General features: G+C 38.8%; 1 protein-coding gene across 3 annotated transcripts in view; it reads left to right on the top strand.

Annotated features, from left to right (window-relative positions):
* The window catches only part of fgfr1a (fibroblast growth factor receptor 1a), a 47,855-nt gene that overhangs the window by 12,915 nt on the left and 19,028 nt on the right, over positions 1–15,912 (top strand). For all 3 annotated transcript variants that reach the window (XM_057831618.1, XM_057831617.1, XM_057831616.1), the window contains exons 3-5: positions 13,493–13,732; positions 13,825–13,911; positions 13,989–14,161. In XM_057831618.1, coding sequence (XP_057687601.1) covers positions 13,493–13,732; positions 13,825–13,911; positions 13,989–14,161 — 500 coding nt within the window. The remainder of the gene's footprint in view (positions 1–13,492; positions 13,733–13,824; positions 13,912–13,988; positions 14,162–15,912) is intronic.

The raw sequence follows: 15,912 nt of genomic DNA, 5'->3' as shown, positions 1-15,912 counted from the left end.
TAACATTTGGTGATCCCAGATAATCAGAAACTGGCTTGGTTGGGACATTTTTCAAAAGTTTCAGTTGCTATTTTTGCCAAAATTTATTTTTTGTAGAATTTGGCCTTATTTCTCTTTTTATGTGATGTTTAAAAGGTGCACTGAGAGGAATATTATGAGTTATGTTCTTCTGTAATGTCAGTGGCAACATATTGAGATAATATAGTATTGGGATTTTTGTGTTTGCCACCCCTGGTTTATTGGTTGTGTACAGGTACAGTATGTGCACCAAGGCCCAACCTCCCAGTGTTTCATAATGAAGCCTCGAAAGTGTCTGAAAAAGTCTGCTGTGGCAGACGTTGGCCACTGGGCCTGGCTCCTCTGGTTTCAGAAATGAGCAGTTTACATTGACACTATTATAAACTGCCCAATTTCACCATCAAGATAAACCTGTTTTTAAAGCTGGTAGAAATGTGAAATTTGGACTATAAGGCGACATAAACGCTTTATGACAACTGTATGGGGAGGGTTGCGGGGGCTTGGACCACAATTGTTATTCATGGCATTCATGTCACTTAGGATGCGTCTCTTCATGTTCACGAAGAGGCGCCACGAATCCTCTGTTTTTCCCCACCATGCACGGAGCACCATCAGTGCGCACTAGGAGTGGGAACCTCTTGGTACCTCACGATACGATACGATTTGCGATACAAAGCTCACGATAACGATGATCTGACGATATGACGATACAACGATTATCGATACATTGGTCAGGAAATAATTCTAGGTAGGATATTCTACATAAAACTAATAAACAGAAAAACAAGCTTCTGCTGTGAATTGGGATGAGTTTATTACTAGTAGACGTCCAATCCGTTTGAACTGGGAGGGTGGCAGTGAATGAACGAATTCGCTGCAATCCCTCCCACTTCAAACGGATTGAACGTCTATGGCGGTCGGTGGCAGCCAATGCCAGGCAATGAGGTAATTTTGGGCCATTTAAAGTCATTTATCTGTTGATTTTCAGTTACTTCCTGTTGATTTTGGGGTATTTTAGGAGTCTCTTCCTGTTTATTTTGAGTTACAGAACAGGAAATGACCTGGGAATCACCCAAATGAATAGGCAGTGATTCAGAAAATTACCTGTAAATGCCCTAAAATGAACAGCAAGTGACCTGTAAATGCCCTGAAAATCGGACAGAATGATTGTGAATGCTCTGGTTTCGAATGAACGAACGTTCCCAGTCTAAATGGATTGGGCGTCGAGCAGAGTCAATGCAGCCTTAGAGTTAACTGAGACACTATTATGGTGGAGGATTTTGGTAGCAACTTGTTGGTTCATTTTTATTTTATTTTTTTAGACATTGACACCTTTTTTAAACGATATCTCGATTCTTGGCAGGAGCATATGGATAACCTTTTGAGATACAAAGTATCACGATATATCACCATTTCGATATTTTGTCACACTCCTAGTGCACACTGAAACAAATGTATCTATTGGTATATTTTTTCTATTGCAAACTCAGTAAAGGACTTGAATAAATCCTCCCCTCTTGCTGTCCCTTTTGCTTACGTCTGTTGACTCATCTAAAGCGAGAGAAAAAAACAGTGCCGCATTGATGTCCTTCACTTGCGTAGCCTCAATTTGATTTGACATCATGATGGTACGATCTTGAACAGTTCTTGCCGAGAGAGGCATGTCTTTTATCCGTTTAATTATCTTGTCTTTATCTGAAAAGTCATCAAAAAGTTCATTGGCAACATCAAGCATGAATGCTGTGGCATACTCCCCATCTGTGAATGGTTTTCCGTTTCTCACAGTTGCTCAAGCGCCAGCAAAGCTGGCCACTAACCGTATAGTAGTCTCATATTGAAAATTAAATTAATAATCAGTGAAAATTTTTCTAAAGGTTTTTTTAGGACACCAACCTCACCCTTGATGACAAGAGCAATGTAACATTGTATTGTGACTTTCAGAAAAATATTCTCCAGACTTCGTTGAAAGATCTTTAGCACTATATGAATACCTTTTGGCATAGGGATTTGTAGTGAACTGCTGATGGTTTCGATTTCTTCATTTTAAAGTAGAGTGGTAAAAATTCGAGAAAGGAAACAAGCACTCCATTCATTTAATCGTCGTAGTCCTATTTTTCTTCAGTTGCCAATTTAAAGTTGTGGCTTGAAGCTAAATGTTATTCATCTCATTTGAATGACAGTAGAAGAGTTTAAAATTTAACTTATTCTTGCTCTGAAATCCTTGTCGCTCCCAACTGTTAATCCATGCTAATTGTCAGCAGCTCATTTAGCAGTGAAAGGGTCAGCCACTGGAGTGCTTTCAGAAGAAACAATTTCTTGTTGAATTTTTGTGGACTTGCTAATGGCTATTGTGCTATTCTTGTTTCCTGCATGTCCTGCCTTTTGTCTCCAAGCAATCCCTTCTACACATTGCCCACCTTTTGAATCTCTTGTGTTTGCTTAAACAAAGTACAACTAGAGAGCCCTGACCAGCCGCTAGATTTTGCTGCATTTAGCCATCACTTCAGTGGGAGCAGGAAATCCCAGAAGTCATTCATGCAGCGTATTGCTTCCTATTGCGTAGCCAAAGTGTGTTCCAATGACTGGCGCCAACTCTTCCTTTCACACCAGTGAGCTTTTTTGTACCCCTCATTGTAAGCGTCTCAGCGTGCTTACCACTCCACGTAAATTCCTTTAAGTATATCTGTTATTAGACTGATTTTAAATCATGTCAATCATTGTCTCCCCAAAGAGTTGGAGGAAAAATACAGATATGCGTTGAGGATCTTTAATCCAGTGTAATCCAATCATATCAGCAGGAGGCTTCACCGAGATCAAACATCCAGAAATGTTCACTAAGGGTTATACTTTGCTTAGGGCAGGAGTTGGAAACTAATTCTTCATGAAATTTCTACACAATGATTGTTTTGTTCATACTTGTTTGGATGATATTTCTACTAGTTTTTGTATGCATTGTCTCGCACTCATTGCAGTTTGTCCTCAAGCACACCCTGGACTCTGGTGCACAATAAAAACACTTTTTAAAAACAGCTTTTCAGAACATTTTATGATGTCTGGAGTAAGATTAACCGATGGGGTGTTGACACATCTTTATCAGTGGCATCTCCGTTTTGTGGGTAGGATTAGAATCACTGAATGGCCCTCACACAGAGCAAAAGGGTTTCCTTATGTTTAGGCCTGTATCCAGGTTGGATCACCATAAAAGTCTCTTATGCTTTGGATCCTTCAGTTGTGTTTCTGAGGAGAAAGTTGATCCTACCCCCTGGCCCCTTTTCCTGCTGGGATTAAGGGCCTGTCAGACATATGGGATCCAGGAAATACCTTTACTAGGCCCAAATGTGGTCGCCATAGCAACCTGTACTAGAACCTGCCACTGCAGGCCCTCACTTGTGTGCTTATGTGCACATGCTAACTTTCCCCGGTTTCCTGGCTGCTCCTTGTTGTGATGGTGAGTGGGGCTTACTGAGGTTTTGATATTCTGTATTTGTACATAGGTGCTTGGTGTTGTTATGGGTCCTGTTTTCTGCAAATTGCTTTTGCGATAGCTTTCAGCCTTTAACTCCTTTCTGACTACTTTTACAGTATATTACACAATTTATAGATAGAGATGCCCCCAATTTGATCAGGTGATCGGTAATCAGGCTGTTTTTCAGAGGATCAGAATCGGGTAATAAGGATCGGGCTTTTAATTAAAAAAAAAAAAAAAAAGTTTTCGTATTCTTTGAAGTGCCTGTGACACAAAAAAGCATGTTTATTTCATATTATACGCGGTATTTTATAGAGGTGTGCATCGACACCGCCCTCACGATTCGATTCGATTACGATTCGGAAGGCCACAATTCGATTCGATTCAGAGGGTCACGATTCGATTCGGTTCGATTCGGCTATGCATTGCGATGCATTAAAGCCTGGGATGCATTAAAATTCTAAAGCAAAGCATATTTTTCGTGAATCATGAGCCAACACAAGCGGACAGACATTAAACAACTTTTTATTGGCTCTTGTGTCACTCCTGGTTGAAGTCAAATGAAAATAGTATACTTTCATATATATCTTTAAAAAAAAAAATCAGATCACAGCATTTAATTAGTGCTTTGAATGAGACCAGGGCTTTCTCTTTTTTTTTTTTTTTTTTTTTTTTTTTTTTTACACACAGTAGCAGCCTTTCACACAGTGCAACATCTGAACTCCTGTGCAAAATCAGTAATAACAGTCACTGTATTTTAGTCACAACGACCCATCAATAAAAATATTCAAGTAAATATTAAAGAAAACGACAAAGAAAATATTGTAGTGCAGCAGCATCTTTATCGCAATATCAATCCAGGGATCAGTTCAGTTGCAAACAAAACATCAACTAAATTGCAATGTAGAACAAAAGTAAAATGTAGGCCTAGCCTATCTTATATCTATAATATTTCTCGCTCCCTCTTTCTCCGTTTCAGCCATTGTTATGTTATGTCCTATCTCTCTGCTCTCTCGATTACAACTGCGCTTGTCTGTGACGTTACTCTGGTAAGGAAGCGGATTTGGGCTCCTCGTCCCCCCTGCGTAGAGGTTAGATCTTGTGCCCGAACCCGACCTGACCCGAAATGTTAAGCATTCACGTTTCGGTGGGTCGGGTTGGGCCGCCGCGCCGGACTAATAAATTATTTAAAAAAAAAAAAAAAAAATGCGCAGAGGGCTGCGCACAGCCCTCTTTTTCTTCTTCTCCTCCCGTTATTTCGTTGTGTGAATGCTTTTATAATTCTCATAAAAATATGTAGACTATTTAAATATTGAGTAAACTTGCGTTTTTTTCCTGCCAACTGAGAATTCGTTACGAAAGACACTTTTATTTACGCACACAAAGGCAAATGTGATCCTTTTGAATCTTCTCCTCTGTGTGTCTGAAAAACCGTGTTTTTTTTTTTTTTTTTTTTTAAATCAAACTTTCCCAGCGTTATTTCGTTGTGTAAATGCTTCTATAAATTTCACAAAAATATGTAGACTATTTAAATATTGAGTAAACTTGCGTTTTTTTTTCCTGCCAACTGAGAATTCGTTACAAAAGACACTTTTATTTATGCACACAAAGGCAAATGTGATCCTTTCGAATCTTCTCCTCTGTGTGTCTGTAAAACCGTGTTTTTTTTTTTAAATATTAAACTTTCCCAGCGTTATTTTGTTGAGTAAATGCTTTTATAAATCTCTTAGAAATATGTAGACTATTTAAATATTGAGTAAACTTGCGTTTTTGTCTGCCAACTGAGAATTTGTTAGGAAAGACACTTTTATTTATGCACACAAAGGAAAATGTGATCCTTTCGAATCTTCTCCTCTGTGTGTCTGCAAAACCGTGTTTTTTTTTATATTAAACTTTCCCAGCATTATTTCGTTGTGTAAAGGCTTTTATAACTCTTATAAAAATATGTAGACTATTTAAACAGTAAGAAAACTTGAAGAAATGAAAATAAATTGCTGCTGCTGCTGCGTTTTTTGTTTTTTTTTCCGCATCACTCGGCTCGGGCATGCAAATCTATAGTTAATTGATCTGGCCGGTCGGGCTTCAATACCAACGGGCCGTGTCGGGTTGGGCTGGAATTTTTTTAGGCCCGATCTAACCTCTACGGGCTTGCTTTGAATGTAAAGTAGCTCTCTCTACAGGTAAACATGAGAATAAAAATACAAATGGGGAAACCAAATCCATTGCATCACCGGAATTGCGCAGGGAAGATTTTTGAACGTACTTATATATTTTAAAATGCGCTGAATCGATTCAGCGTGTTGCCCGCATCGAATCGAATCGTCCCTGCTCCGCATCGGGATGCATCGCCGCATCGATTATTGTTGACACCCTTAGTATTTTATGCTCCTGAATGAAACGGACTGCTTGAATGTGTGTGGAAGCGATCGATATATTTATTCAATTTTTTGCATCCCGCGCCATGAAAATGAGTGACTTCTGGCTCGAGTCTGGGGTTGAAGAAGGCGAATGTGACGTCAGCCGAGTTACCTCCTCACAATACAGCCATCATTATTGCATGCAGAAGGACTGCGGGTTCTACCACGGATCAACTGATTTTACTGATAAATTTGTTTATTTTTTGCGTCACGCCAGCCCAATGTGCTGCAGGCTTTTGTTGCTACACCAGGGAGAGTTGTGTGAAGCTTTTTTTGTTTTCCAAAAGACCCTTGTCCACCGCGATGGGCAAAACAAGTCCGACAACCGAGGAATCATTGGATGGACGACAAGGAAGTGAGTAAGCTTCGTGTTTTATTTTATGTCAAATACTGGGATAACGGCAAACGTTTTAATAAGGAAGCGGCTTGCATTTATTGGGTGACAATATTCCCAGTCCACCGAGAAGGCCACTCGGCCGACGACCAGCAGCTTGTCGCACACCATGGTCGCCGGCCGATAGAGGTGTGCACGCCTACAGAGTGCTTTCCTCGGCTTGGCCCCGGGTGGCCCCCCGCTCTAGTCTTCGGTACTCGATTGTGTAGACTTCCATACCCCTTGGTCCTCTTTGTGTGCTTGCCCACAGAGAGCTTTCCTTGCTTTGGCCCCGAGCAGATCCCCGTTTTGACTTTGGATGGTTTGTCCACTGAGAATGCGCTGTTTTTTCATTCCCCGGCAACGAGCACTGCCTGCCCGCCGGGGCCGCGGCAGAACGACGAGCTGTAACTTGCTTGCCGCCGGGGCCTGGCCAATCCAGCCAGGTTCAAGAAGTCGGCAGTTTTGATAATTATGCAGTAATTTTGCCCTGTCATACTGAATAAATGCATTTTTAATATTTCATATTCCGGCGGCACGGTGGCTGAGTGGTTAGCACGTCCGCCTCACAGTTCTGAGATCAAGGGTTCAATCCGGTGCTTCGGTCTTCCTGTGTGGAGTTTGCATGTTCTCCCCGTGCCTGCGTGGGTTTCCTCCGGGAACTCCGGTTTCTTCCCACATCCCAAAAACATGCATGGTAGGCTGATTGAACACTCTAAATTGTCCGTAGGTATGAGTATGTGCGTGAATGGTTGTATGTCTCCTTGTGCCCTGCGATTGGCTGGCAACCAGTTCAGGGTATCCCCTGCCTACTGCCCGTAGTTAGCTGGGATAGGCTCCAGCACCTCCGCGACCCTCGTGAGGAAAAGCGGCATGAATGAATGAATATTTCATATTCCATTTAGCACAAGATTATTTATGTTATTGTCTGTTATTTCTGTTATTTGTCATGACCATACCATTTATTTAGCAATTGGAGAAAAATACATGGATAAAAAGAATATCCTGTAAAAATATTGGAGTAGAGAGATTAAAACAGCGATTACATTTTGCTGCTCTCTGTCCCATTTTCCTCATTCTGAATCTTCCCCCTATGGGCTGAATTCTAAATCAGCTAAAATCATTACTTTGCCGACGTCTTCACCCCGCTGGGGACGCTGGAGCGCTATAATGACAGGGGGGCTAAACAGCAGATTAAAAGACAAATTTCTCGTCATCTGCGCTTTGCCAAATTGTTGTATATAGTCAAATTGTCTCAAAATATGATTTTAATTCACAGAATAATGTTATTTAAGACATTTTTATCCTGTCACAGGCACTTTAAGGACTAAAATGTAACAAAATAATCCAGAAATACAATGGCATTGCCAAAAGAAACAAAAATATATACATTTTATACTCTGCAACACTCCCGGAAATAGTGGAAGAGGAAGTACTGTAAACAGCCTGGTAAATAGCCTGGTAGCTAACGCCGGAACTTTTAATATTATAAATTATTATAATACTATTACATATAGTAGTACTAGTATACTCTAATAATAATGCTAGACATTTTTTTTTATAAGAATTGTTTTGAATAATGTTGGGAAGGCGAAGTCAGTGTTCTGAATCTGTTTACATTCCATTCTTTCGCACTAGTAAATGCTTCAGCATTTGACCTCATTGTTCATGTGTGATTAATTATTGTTATTTACATGTTTATTTACACTTTAATAAAGAATCAAAGTGTTCCAAAATGTTTTTGTGAATTAATAAGCGTCAACAAAAATTGCATTGCTAAATTATAAAAAATATATATATATGTATATATACATATGTGTATATATACACACACACACACATATGCACACACACACACACACACACACACACATATATATATATATATATGTGTGTGTTAGGGCTGTCAAAATTATCGCGTTAACGGGCGTTAATTAATTTTTTTAATTAATCACGTTAAAATATTTGACGCAATTAACGCACTAGGCCCGCTCAGACAGATTTAAATGTCAGTACAGTGAAAGGCCAACTTGTTAATTGTCTTTTATGGAGTTTTTCCGCCCTCTGCTGGCACTTGGGTGTGACTTGCATATGTTATGTGGCGTAATGTTGCCCTCTGCTGGCGATTCAGTGCAGCTGATTATTTGGGTTTCGGCGCGCTTTTCTGACGTGATTATATGTCGACGCGAACTCACACTAATAGACAGTGCTATTCAGACCAGCTAACGTCCGCATCCAGTATTCAATGGCAGTTCTCATAGCCCCATCACACTGTTTGTGTCTAATACATGCATCGCTTGTGAGTTATATTCCTCCTTTGTTTATATTCATGAGCATTAGATAGTTATTGATGATGTGTATTTGAATTTGTTCACATATATAGTGAAATGCAGTTACATTGTTAGATGCTTGTGAGCTAATTGGCTAGTGCTACTGCTCAAATGGACACGTGTGTGTACATTTTATGTTATTTTGTGATTTATGCAAGTTATTGACACATTGCCTTGTTATTTTCAGTTTTACAAAAATACAAGAAACGTGCTCCTGTCAAAAAGAGATGACTTCAATAAAGCCCATGCAACTTTGCCACACCGTCTGATTTTTTTTTTTTTGGAACTTATGTCCGCTATCTGTCAATTTGTGTACTCACACACATTGAGGACAGAATAGGGCTACTAGTTTATTTTTTGATTGAACATTTTACAAATTTGATTAAAACGAGAACATTAAGAGGCATTTAAATATAACATTTCTGTAACTTGTACTAATATTCATCTTTTAAGAACTACAAGTCTTTCTATCCATGGATCACTATAACAGAATGTTAATAATGTTAATGCCATCTTGTTGATTTATTGTTATAATAAACAAATACAGTCCTTATGTACCGTATGTTGAATGTATATATCCATCTTGTCTTATCTTCCCATTCCAACAATAATTTACAGAAAAATATGGCATATTTTATAGATGGTTTGAATTGCGATTAATTGCGATTAATTACGATTAATTAATTTTTAAGCTGTAATTAACTCGATTAAAAATTTTAATCGTTTGACAGCCCTAATATATATATATATATATATATATATATATATATATATATATATATATATATATATATATATATATATATATGTATATATGTATATATATATGTATATATGTATATATATATATATGTATATATATATATATATGTATATATGTATATATATATATGTATATATGTATATATATATATATATGTATATATGTATATATGTATATATATATATATGTTTATATATATATATGTATATATATATATATGTATGTATATATATATATATGTATGTATATATATATGTATATATGTATATATGTATATATGTATATATATATATGTATATATATATGTATATATATATATGTATATATATATGTATATATGTGTATATATATATACGTATATATATATATATGTATATATATATGTATATATGTGTATATATATATACGTATATATATATATACACATATATTAGGGCTGTCAAACGATTAAAATTTTTGATCGAGTTAATTACAGCTTAAAAATTAATTAATCACAATCGCAATTCAAACCATCTATAAAATATGCCATATTTTTCTGTAAATTATATATATATTCTGTAAAATAATTTGTTGGAATGGAAAGATAAGACACAAGATGGATATATACATTCAATATACGGTACATAAGGACTGTACTGGGCATTTCACTCTACTGTCATTTAAATCTGTCTATGCTGTCCTCACTCCAAAGCATCTACTTTTTCCAAAGCTAGACAGCTCGTGAACGACGCCTTAATAATCAGACTTCTTCCTTTTTCATCTGATTTATTAATAAAATGGCCTCAAACCACTGTCCTCTTTAGACCGTAGTGAAACTACAAAAAAAGTACACAAGCATTGCATTAGCAACAACGTTAGCTTAGCACGCTATACAGGTTCACTAAACATAAACAAAAAGCGTCTCATACAAAAAATATAACATATTGCTTACTAACATAATATGTACATTCTTTACAACAACCCTACATACGGACAAATCTTGTCCAAGGATCATATAAGCACAACATTACAACGTAGGCGTCAGCCCGAGATGTCGTGCAGCCATATTGAACTGGCAAGAAAGCAATAAACCATGTCGCAAAGCGACCACAAGAGTTCGCTGTTAGACAGCACAAAAAACCTCGCTGTAAAACATACCAAAAGGCAGAATACTGTCTGAGCGGGACATGTGCGTTAATTGCGTCAAATATTTTAACGTGATTAATTTAAAAAATTGATTACCGCGCGTTAACGCGATAATTAGTCGACTAATTGTAAAAATAGTTACCTGACTAATCGGGAGAAAATTTGTCGTTTGGGACAGGCCTACTGGAACATATTTCCTCCACACCCTTCTCACCTTTTTAACCCCTGACCCATTTTCATGCCTGATCATTGAAAATATTGGGGAAAATGTGACAGTAACGAAAAAAATACAATTAAGCGATAGTTATGAGGTAGATATCCGTGACTTTTTTACAGACGCTAATTTTTTCGTTGTGGCGTAATTTGTTCAAAACTTTAAAATATGCAAGTGAATAATTTTTTAAAGTCTTTTTTTTTTTAACGAAGAATTAGACATCAATGAAATGATTCTAAGCTAAAAATCCCAGACATTTCGAATAATAAATATGATTGCTTACCTTCTTTTTATGGCTAGGTTGAAACAAAAGCGGTTGCGCCACGTCTGTAAACGGGGGTTTCCAGCGTGAAACGGACAAATTAAAAATAGTTTGGGGACTTAATGTGCCATGAATCTGCTATGGCACCATTTAAACATATTGTTCTATCAAACACAACAGTTCTTTGGTTTAAAAAAATACAGCATTTTTTGTTAAAGAGGGGTGCAAGAGCAGAAACTGCATTTTCAGTCTTGCCTTTGTCTTGTCTGTGTTTTCCGCCATATATCAGGACTCGGTATCGGCAGATTCTCAAAATCAGGTGACTCGAACTCAGGTGCAAAAATATGTGATCGGAACATTCCTATTTATAATAGCTACCAAAATACAAATCACTATAAACTCCTTTTAGAAGTAAAAATGCAGCCTCAATCCTTTTTTTTGCAGTGTAAGTTGTATTGTTGAGTTACAATATCCGAAAAGTTGGCCTGCTATTCTTCCAACCTTTGTAACCACACAAACAACACCATTGTAACTGTGTATCAACATAATTCGGTTACTCCCTCCCTCTTGGGCTATGTAGTAATTTAGAACAGGGGGGGCTCAGGTGTCCTGCTCAGTGACGCTTCCTCGCTCTTCATTCCTGTAATCAAATTTCACCTTCCTTTCCCAAGCGGCACCTTGCCTATTTGCCGACTGGGCCCCATTTAGGATACAATTTAATTTGGGGAAGAGGCACCGCGGGCCTTCTGCCAGAAGGAAATCAAGGAAGGTCTTTTCTACTGTCTCTCGGTCATGGCTGTGTGATTAAAGTACATTTTTCAAATGGACAGCCTCATTTTTGTGTAGCGTCTGATTGTTGTAGAACGTCACCAAAGGTTCATATTTGCTATTGGGATCTAGCTGGTTGTTCCAGGATGAACTATAGCACAGTGAAGATAGAATGACAAGTCACTAATTTTGACAGATGATTTTTCTTAATATGGGTTTCCCACTGCATGTCAACAGCACTGCTTGCTCACTTCCCCTGCCCTGTCCTTATATAGTCTTTCTTGTCACCTCTCTTTCTGTCCTTTTGGTTTTTTGGTGTACCCCTTCAATAAAGGGTCTCCCCTCGGTGCTGATTATGTTGTAAACTAGGGGTGTGACAAAATGTCGAAATGGTGATATATCGTGATACTTTGTATCCCAAAAGGTTATCGATATGCTCCTGCCAAGAATCGAGATATCGTTTTAAAACGGTGTCAATGTCTAAAAAATAAATAAATAAAAATAAACCAACAAGTTGCTACCAAAATCTTCCACCCTAATAGTGTCTTAGTTAACTCAAAGGCTGCATTGACGGTGCTCGACGCCCAATCCATTTAGACTGGGAACGTTCGTTCTTTCGAAATCAGGGCAATCACAGTCATTCTGTCCGATTTTCAGGGCATTTACAGGTCATTTCCTGTTGAGTTTGAGTCACTGCCTATTCATTTGGTTGATTCCCAGGTTGCTTCCTGTTATATAACTCAAAATAAACAGGAAGTGGCCCATAAAATATCACAAAATCAACAGGAAGTAACTGAAAATTAACATGTAAATGACCTTAAATGGCCCAAAATTAACTCATTGCCTGGTATTGGCTGCCACTACCGGCCATAGACGTTCAATCCGTTTGAAGTGGGAGGGATGGCAGCGAATTCGTTCATTCGCTGACACCCTCCCAGTTCAAATGGATTGGACGTCTACTAGTGATAAAATCAATCCAATTAGCAGCAGAAGCTTGTTTTTTCTGTTTATTAGTTGTTTGTAGAATATCCTATAATGATTTTCCGACCAATGTATCGATAATCGTTGTATCGCCATATCGTCAGATCATCGTTATCGTGGGCTTTTTTTTAATCGCAAATCGTATCGTATCGTGAGGTACCAAAAGGTTCCCACTCCTATTGTAAACCTAGTAATAGTTAGGTGGGATATAGTGTATATTAAATCGGGTTGCCCAAGTCTTCAAGAGATTGGGCTTCAAGAGCCCAATCCAGCATGTTTTCCATGTCTTCCTCCTCCAACACACCCGACTCAAATAATCAGGATTGTTATCAGGCTCCTGCAGAGCTTGCTGATCATTTGATTCAGGTGTGTTAAAAGAGGGCGACATGGAAAACAAGCTGGATAGGGGCTCTCGAGGACTGGACTTGGGCACCCCAGTATTAAATCATGTGTCCGTCTCCATCCCCATTTTTGTTCTTTCTGTCTGTCCCCTTAAACATTCAGACACTTTTTAATTCATAGTACTGGCTCTCTGCTATGACCCGGTTCCAGAAAAATAGGAAAGAGAGGTCATACATGTGTTAGTTAACAAAAGAAATCCTGGGACACTCAGGAACAATTGAAAAACAATGTGGGTTTGGTGATTTCAGTATCATCTTGTCTAAAATCATACTTTTCATTAAAAAACAAGCCAAACTAATCAGCATTCATTTTCATTAGTGTTAGTTTTATCTTCACCGTTAAATCTATAATAATTTCCATTTGCGCCTCTTAGTCTCCGTGGAAACACAAGCCGAGCTTTTTACCCTCTATCCTGGAGATCGTCTGGACCTACATTGTTTCAAGGAATCCCTGGTTGCTGTCAACTGGACCAAAGACCATGTGGTCATAGTAGATGGAGAACACACTCGCATACGCAATGGCCAGTTGGAGATTGAGACAGTGGAGCTGACTGACTCTGGACTGTACGCATGCAAGGCCTTTGGCAACCGTAGTGTCTTTTTCAACGTCACAGGTAATTAATTTATTGAAATATGAATAAAAAAAATGATGGACTCATTAGCCGATACAGTACAATGCCTAACAAAATATGTCTATTCCAAACAGTTGACACCTTGGCCTCATCTGAGGATGATGACGAGGATGAAGAATCTTCAGAGGAAGGGAAATTATTAGGCAGTCAGAAACTACTCCGTGAGTTGGCTCATCCCTTATAACTTACTCATGCCGCAGTATTAGATAATCTTTTGTCCTTTGTTTTGTTGTTGTAGCAATGCCCCCACAGTGGGCTCATCCAGAAAAAATGGAGAAAAAGCTACATGCTGTTCCTGCCAGTAAGACAGTCAAGTTCCGCTGTCAGGCCAATGGCAACCCAACACCCACATTGAAATGGTACAAAAATGGAAAAGAGTTCAAAAGAGACCATCGGATTGGGGGTTTTAAGGTCAGTAACGTTGGTCTTTTAGGCTAGGTTCAGACCGCAGGTCTTAATGCACAAATCCGATTTTTTCGTGTCTTTCCGACTCGAGTGAGGCATTAAGTTGATGGTCTGAACGGGACAAGTCGCATTGAAGTGGACCGTTTCAAATCCGATCTGGGTCACTTTCGTATGTGGTTTAAATCCGATCTGGGCCACATTTTTTCCAGAATATGGCAACGGTCTGAACTGTCAAGTCTCCCAAATTGGAATTCATGCAGCAATTACGTCAGCAAAGAGCGAGAGCAGCAGGCACGATGGCAGTGATAGGTGTGCGTTAGTGCCCAGCTTGAACTCTGCTTTTACGCAGGAAGCGGGCTTGACCACAGTCATTAAAAGAATAAAATGAGGAAAAGGATAAGTTGATTTTTTTTCTTTCATCACAGACAAACGTTTTAGGTTGTTTTATTTACCTGACATGTTTCGGCAAGTACTTCCGCCTTCATCAGGATGAAGAAATGATAATGCTCGGTTTTCTTTCCGTGCGCCAAATGAGCAATATTTTAGTATTGCTTACATGGCTGAGTCTGGGCAAATTCATGCATGGCTTATACAGTGTATCACAAAAGTGAGTACACCCTTCGCATTTCTGCAGATATTTAAGTACATCTTTTTATGGGACAACACTGACAAAATGATGCTTTGACACAATGAAAAGTAGTCTGTGTGCAGCTTATACAATATAATCGAGTTATTTTATTTTCCCCTCAAAATAAATCAAAACATTGCCATTAATATCTAAACCCCTGGCAAGAAAAGTGAGTACACCGCATGGGAACTACATACAGTACATCCCTGTCCAAATTGAGTACTACTTGTCAATATCCCTCCAAAATGTCACGTGACTCGTTACAGGAATGCTGTCAGCATTGCTGCAGAGATTGAAGAGGTGTGGGGGGGGGGGGGGGGGTCCTTCCCACCACCATGCTTGACTGTAGGCATGACACACTTATCTGTACTCCTCACCTGGTCGTCGCCACACATGCTTGAGACCATCGTAACCAAACAAATTAATCTTCGTCTCATCAGACCATAGGACATGGTTCCAGTAATCCATGTGCATTGTTGACGTGTCTTCAGCAAACTGTTTGCGGGCTTTCTTGTGTACCGTCATCAGAGGAGGCTTCCTCCTGGGGTGATAGCCATGCACAATTTAATATAGAGTTCGGCGTATGGTCTTAGCACTAACAGGCTGACCCCCTATCTCTTTAATCTTCAATCAACGAGTCACATGACATTTGGAGGGAAAATGCACTGCATGTGTGCGTCATGCACGCACTGTGCGTTCTATCGATCCATATAAACCAAGTCCTCTTTTTGGAAATCAAAATATAATCACCTTGGAATGACGTACAGCATTCGTTTTGTTTTGATGCTTCAGCGAATGCGGGTCAGTTTGCTCAGCGCGTGTCGGACTACGAGTTAGTTCGCATGCGTAATACTTGAACGGGCTCAATGGACAAAGTCAGAACGGGCACGCTAAAAAAACAGTTAAGACAAAAAATCGGAATTTTGCATTAAAACCTGCGGTGTGAACCTCGTCTGAGAGTCGGTTAATGTTCTATCTCCAATTATTACCTCCTTCTTCCTCTTGTTATGGAATTATGGACTCTTTGACCAGGAGGGCAAATGTAATCTCATTTTCACAGGACAACCCTTACTCTTTTCCTGACTGTGCATTTTTTTAATGTACTGTAAAGTACATGTGTAGCACACTG

Source organism: Corythoichthys intestinalis, chromosome 3 (assembly GCF_030265065.1).
Source record: "Corythoichthys intestinalis isolate RoL2023-P3 chromosome 3, ASM3026506v1, whole genome shotgun sequence".
Lineage (NCBI taxonomy): Eukaryota > Metazoa > Chordata > Actinopteri > Syngnathiformes > Syngnathidae > Corythoichthys > Corythoichthys intestinalis.
This window is presented reverse-complemented; position numbering and strand designations above follow the sequence as displayed.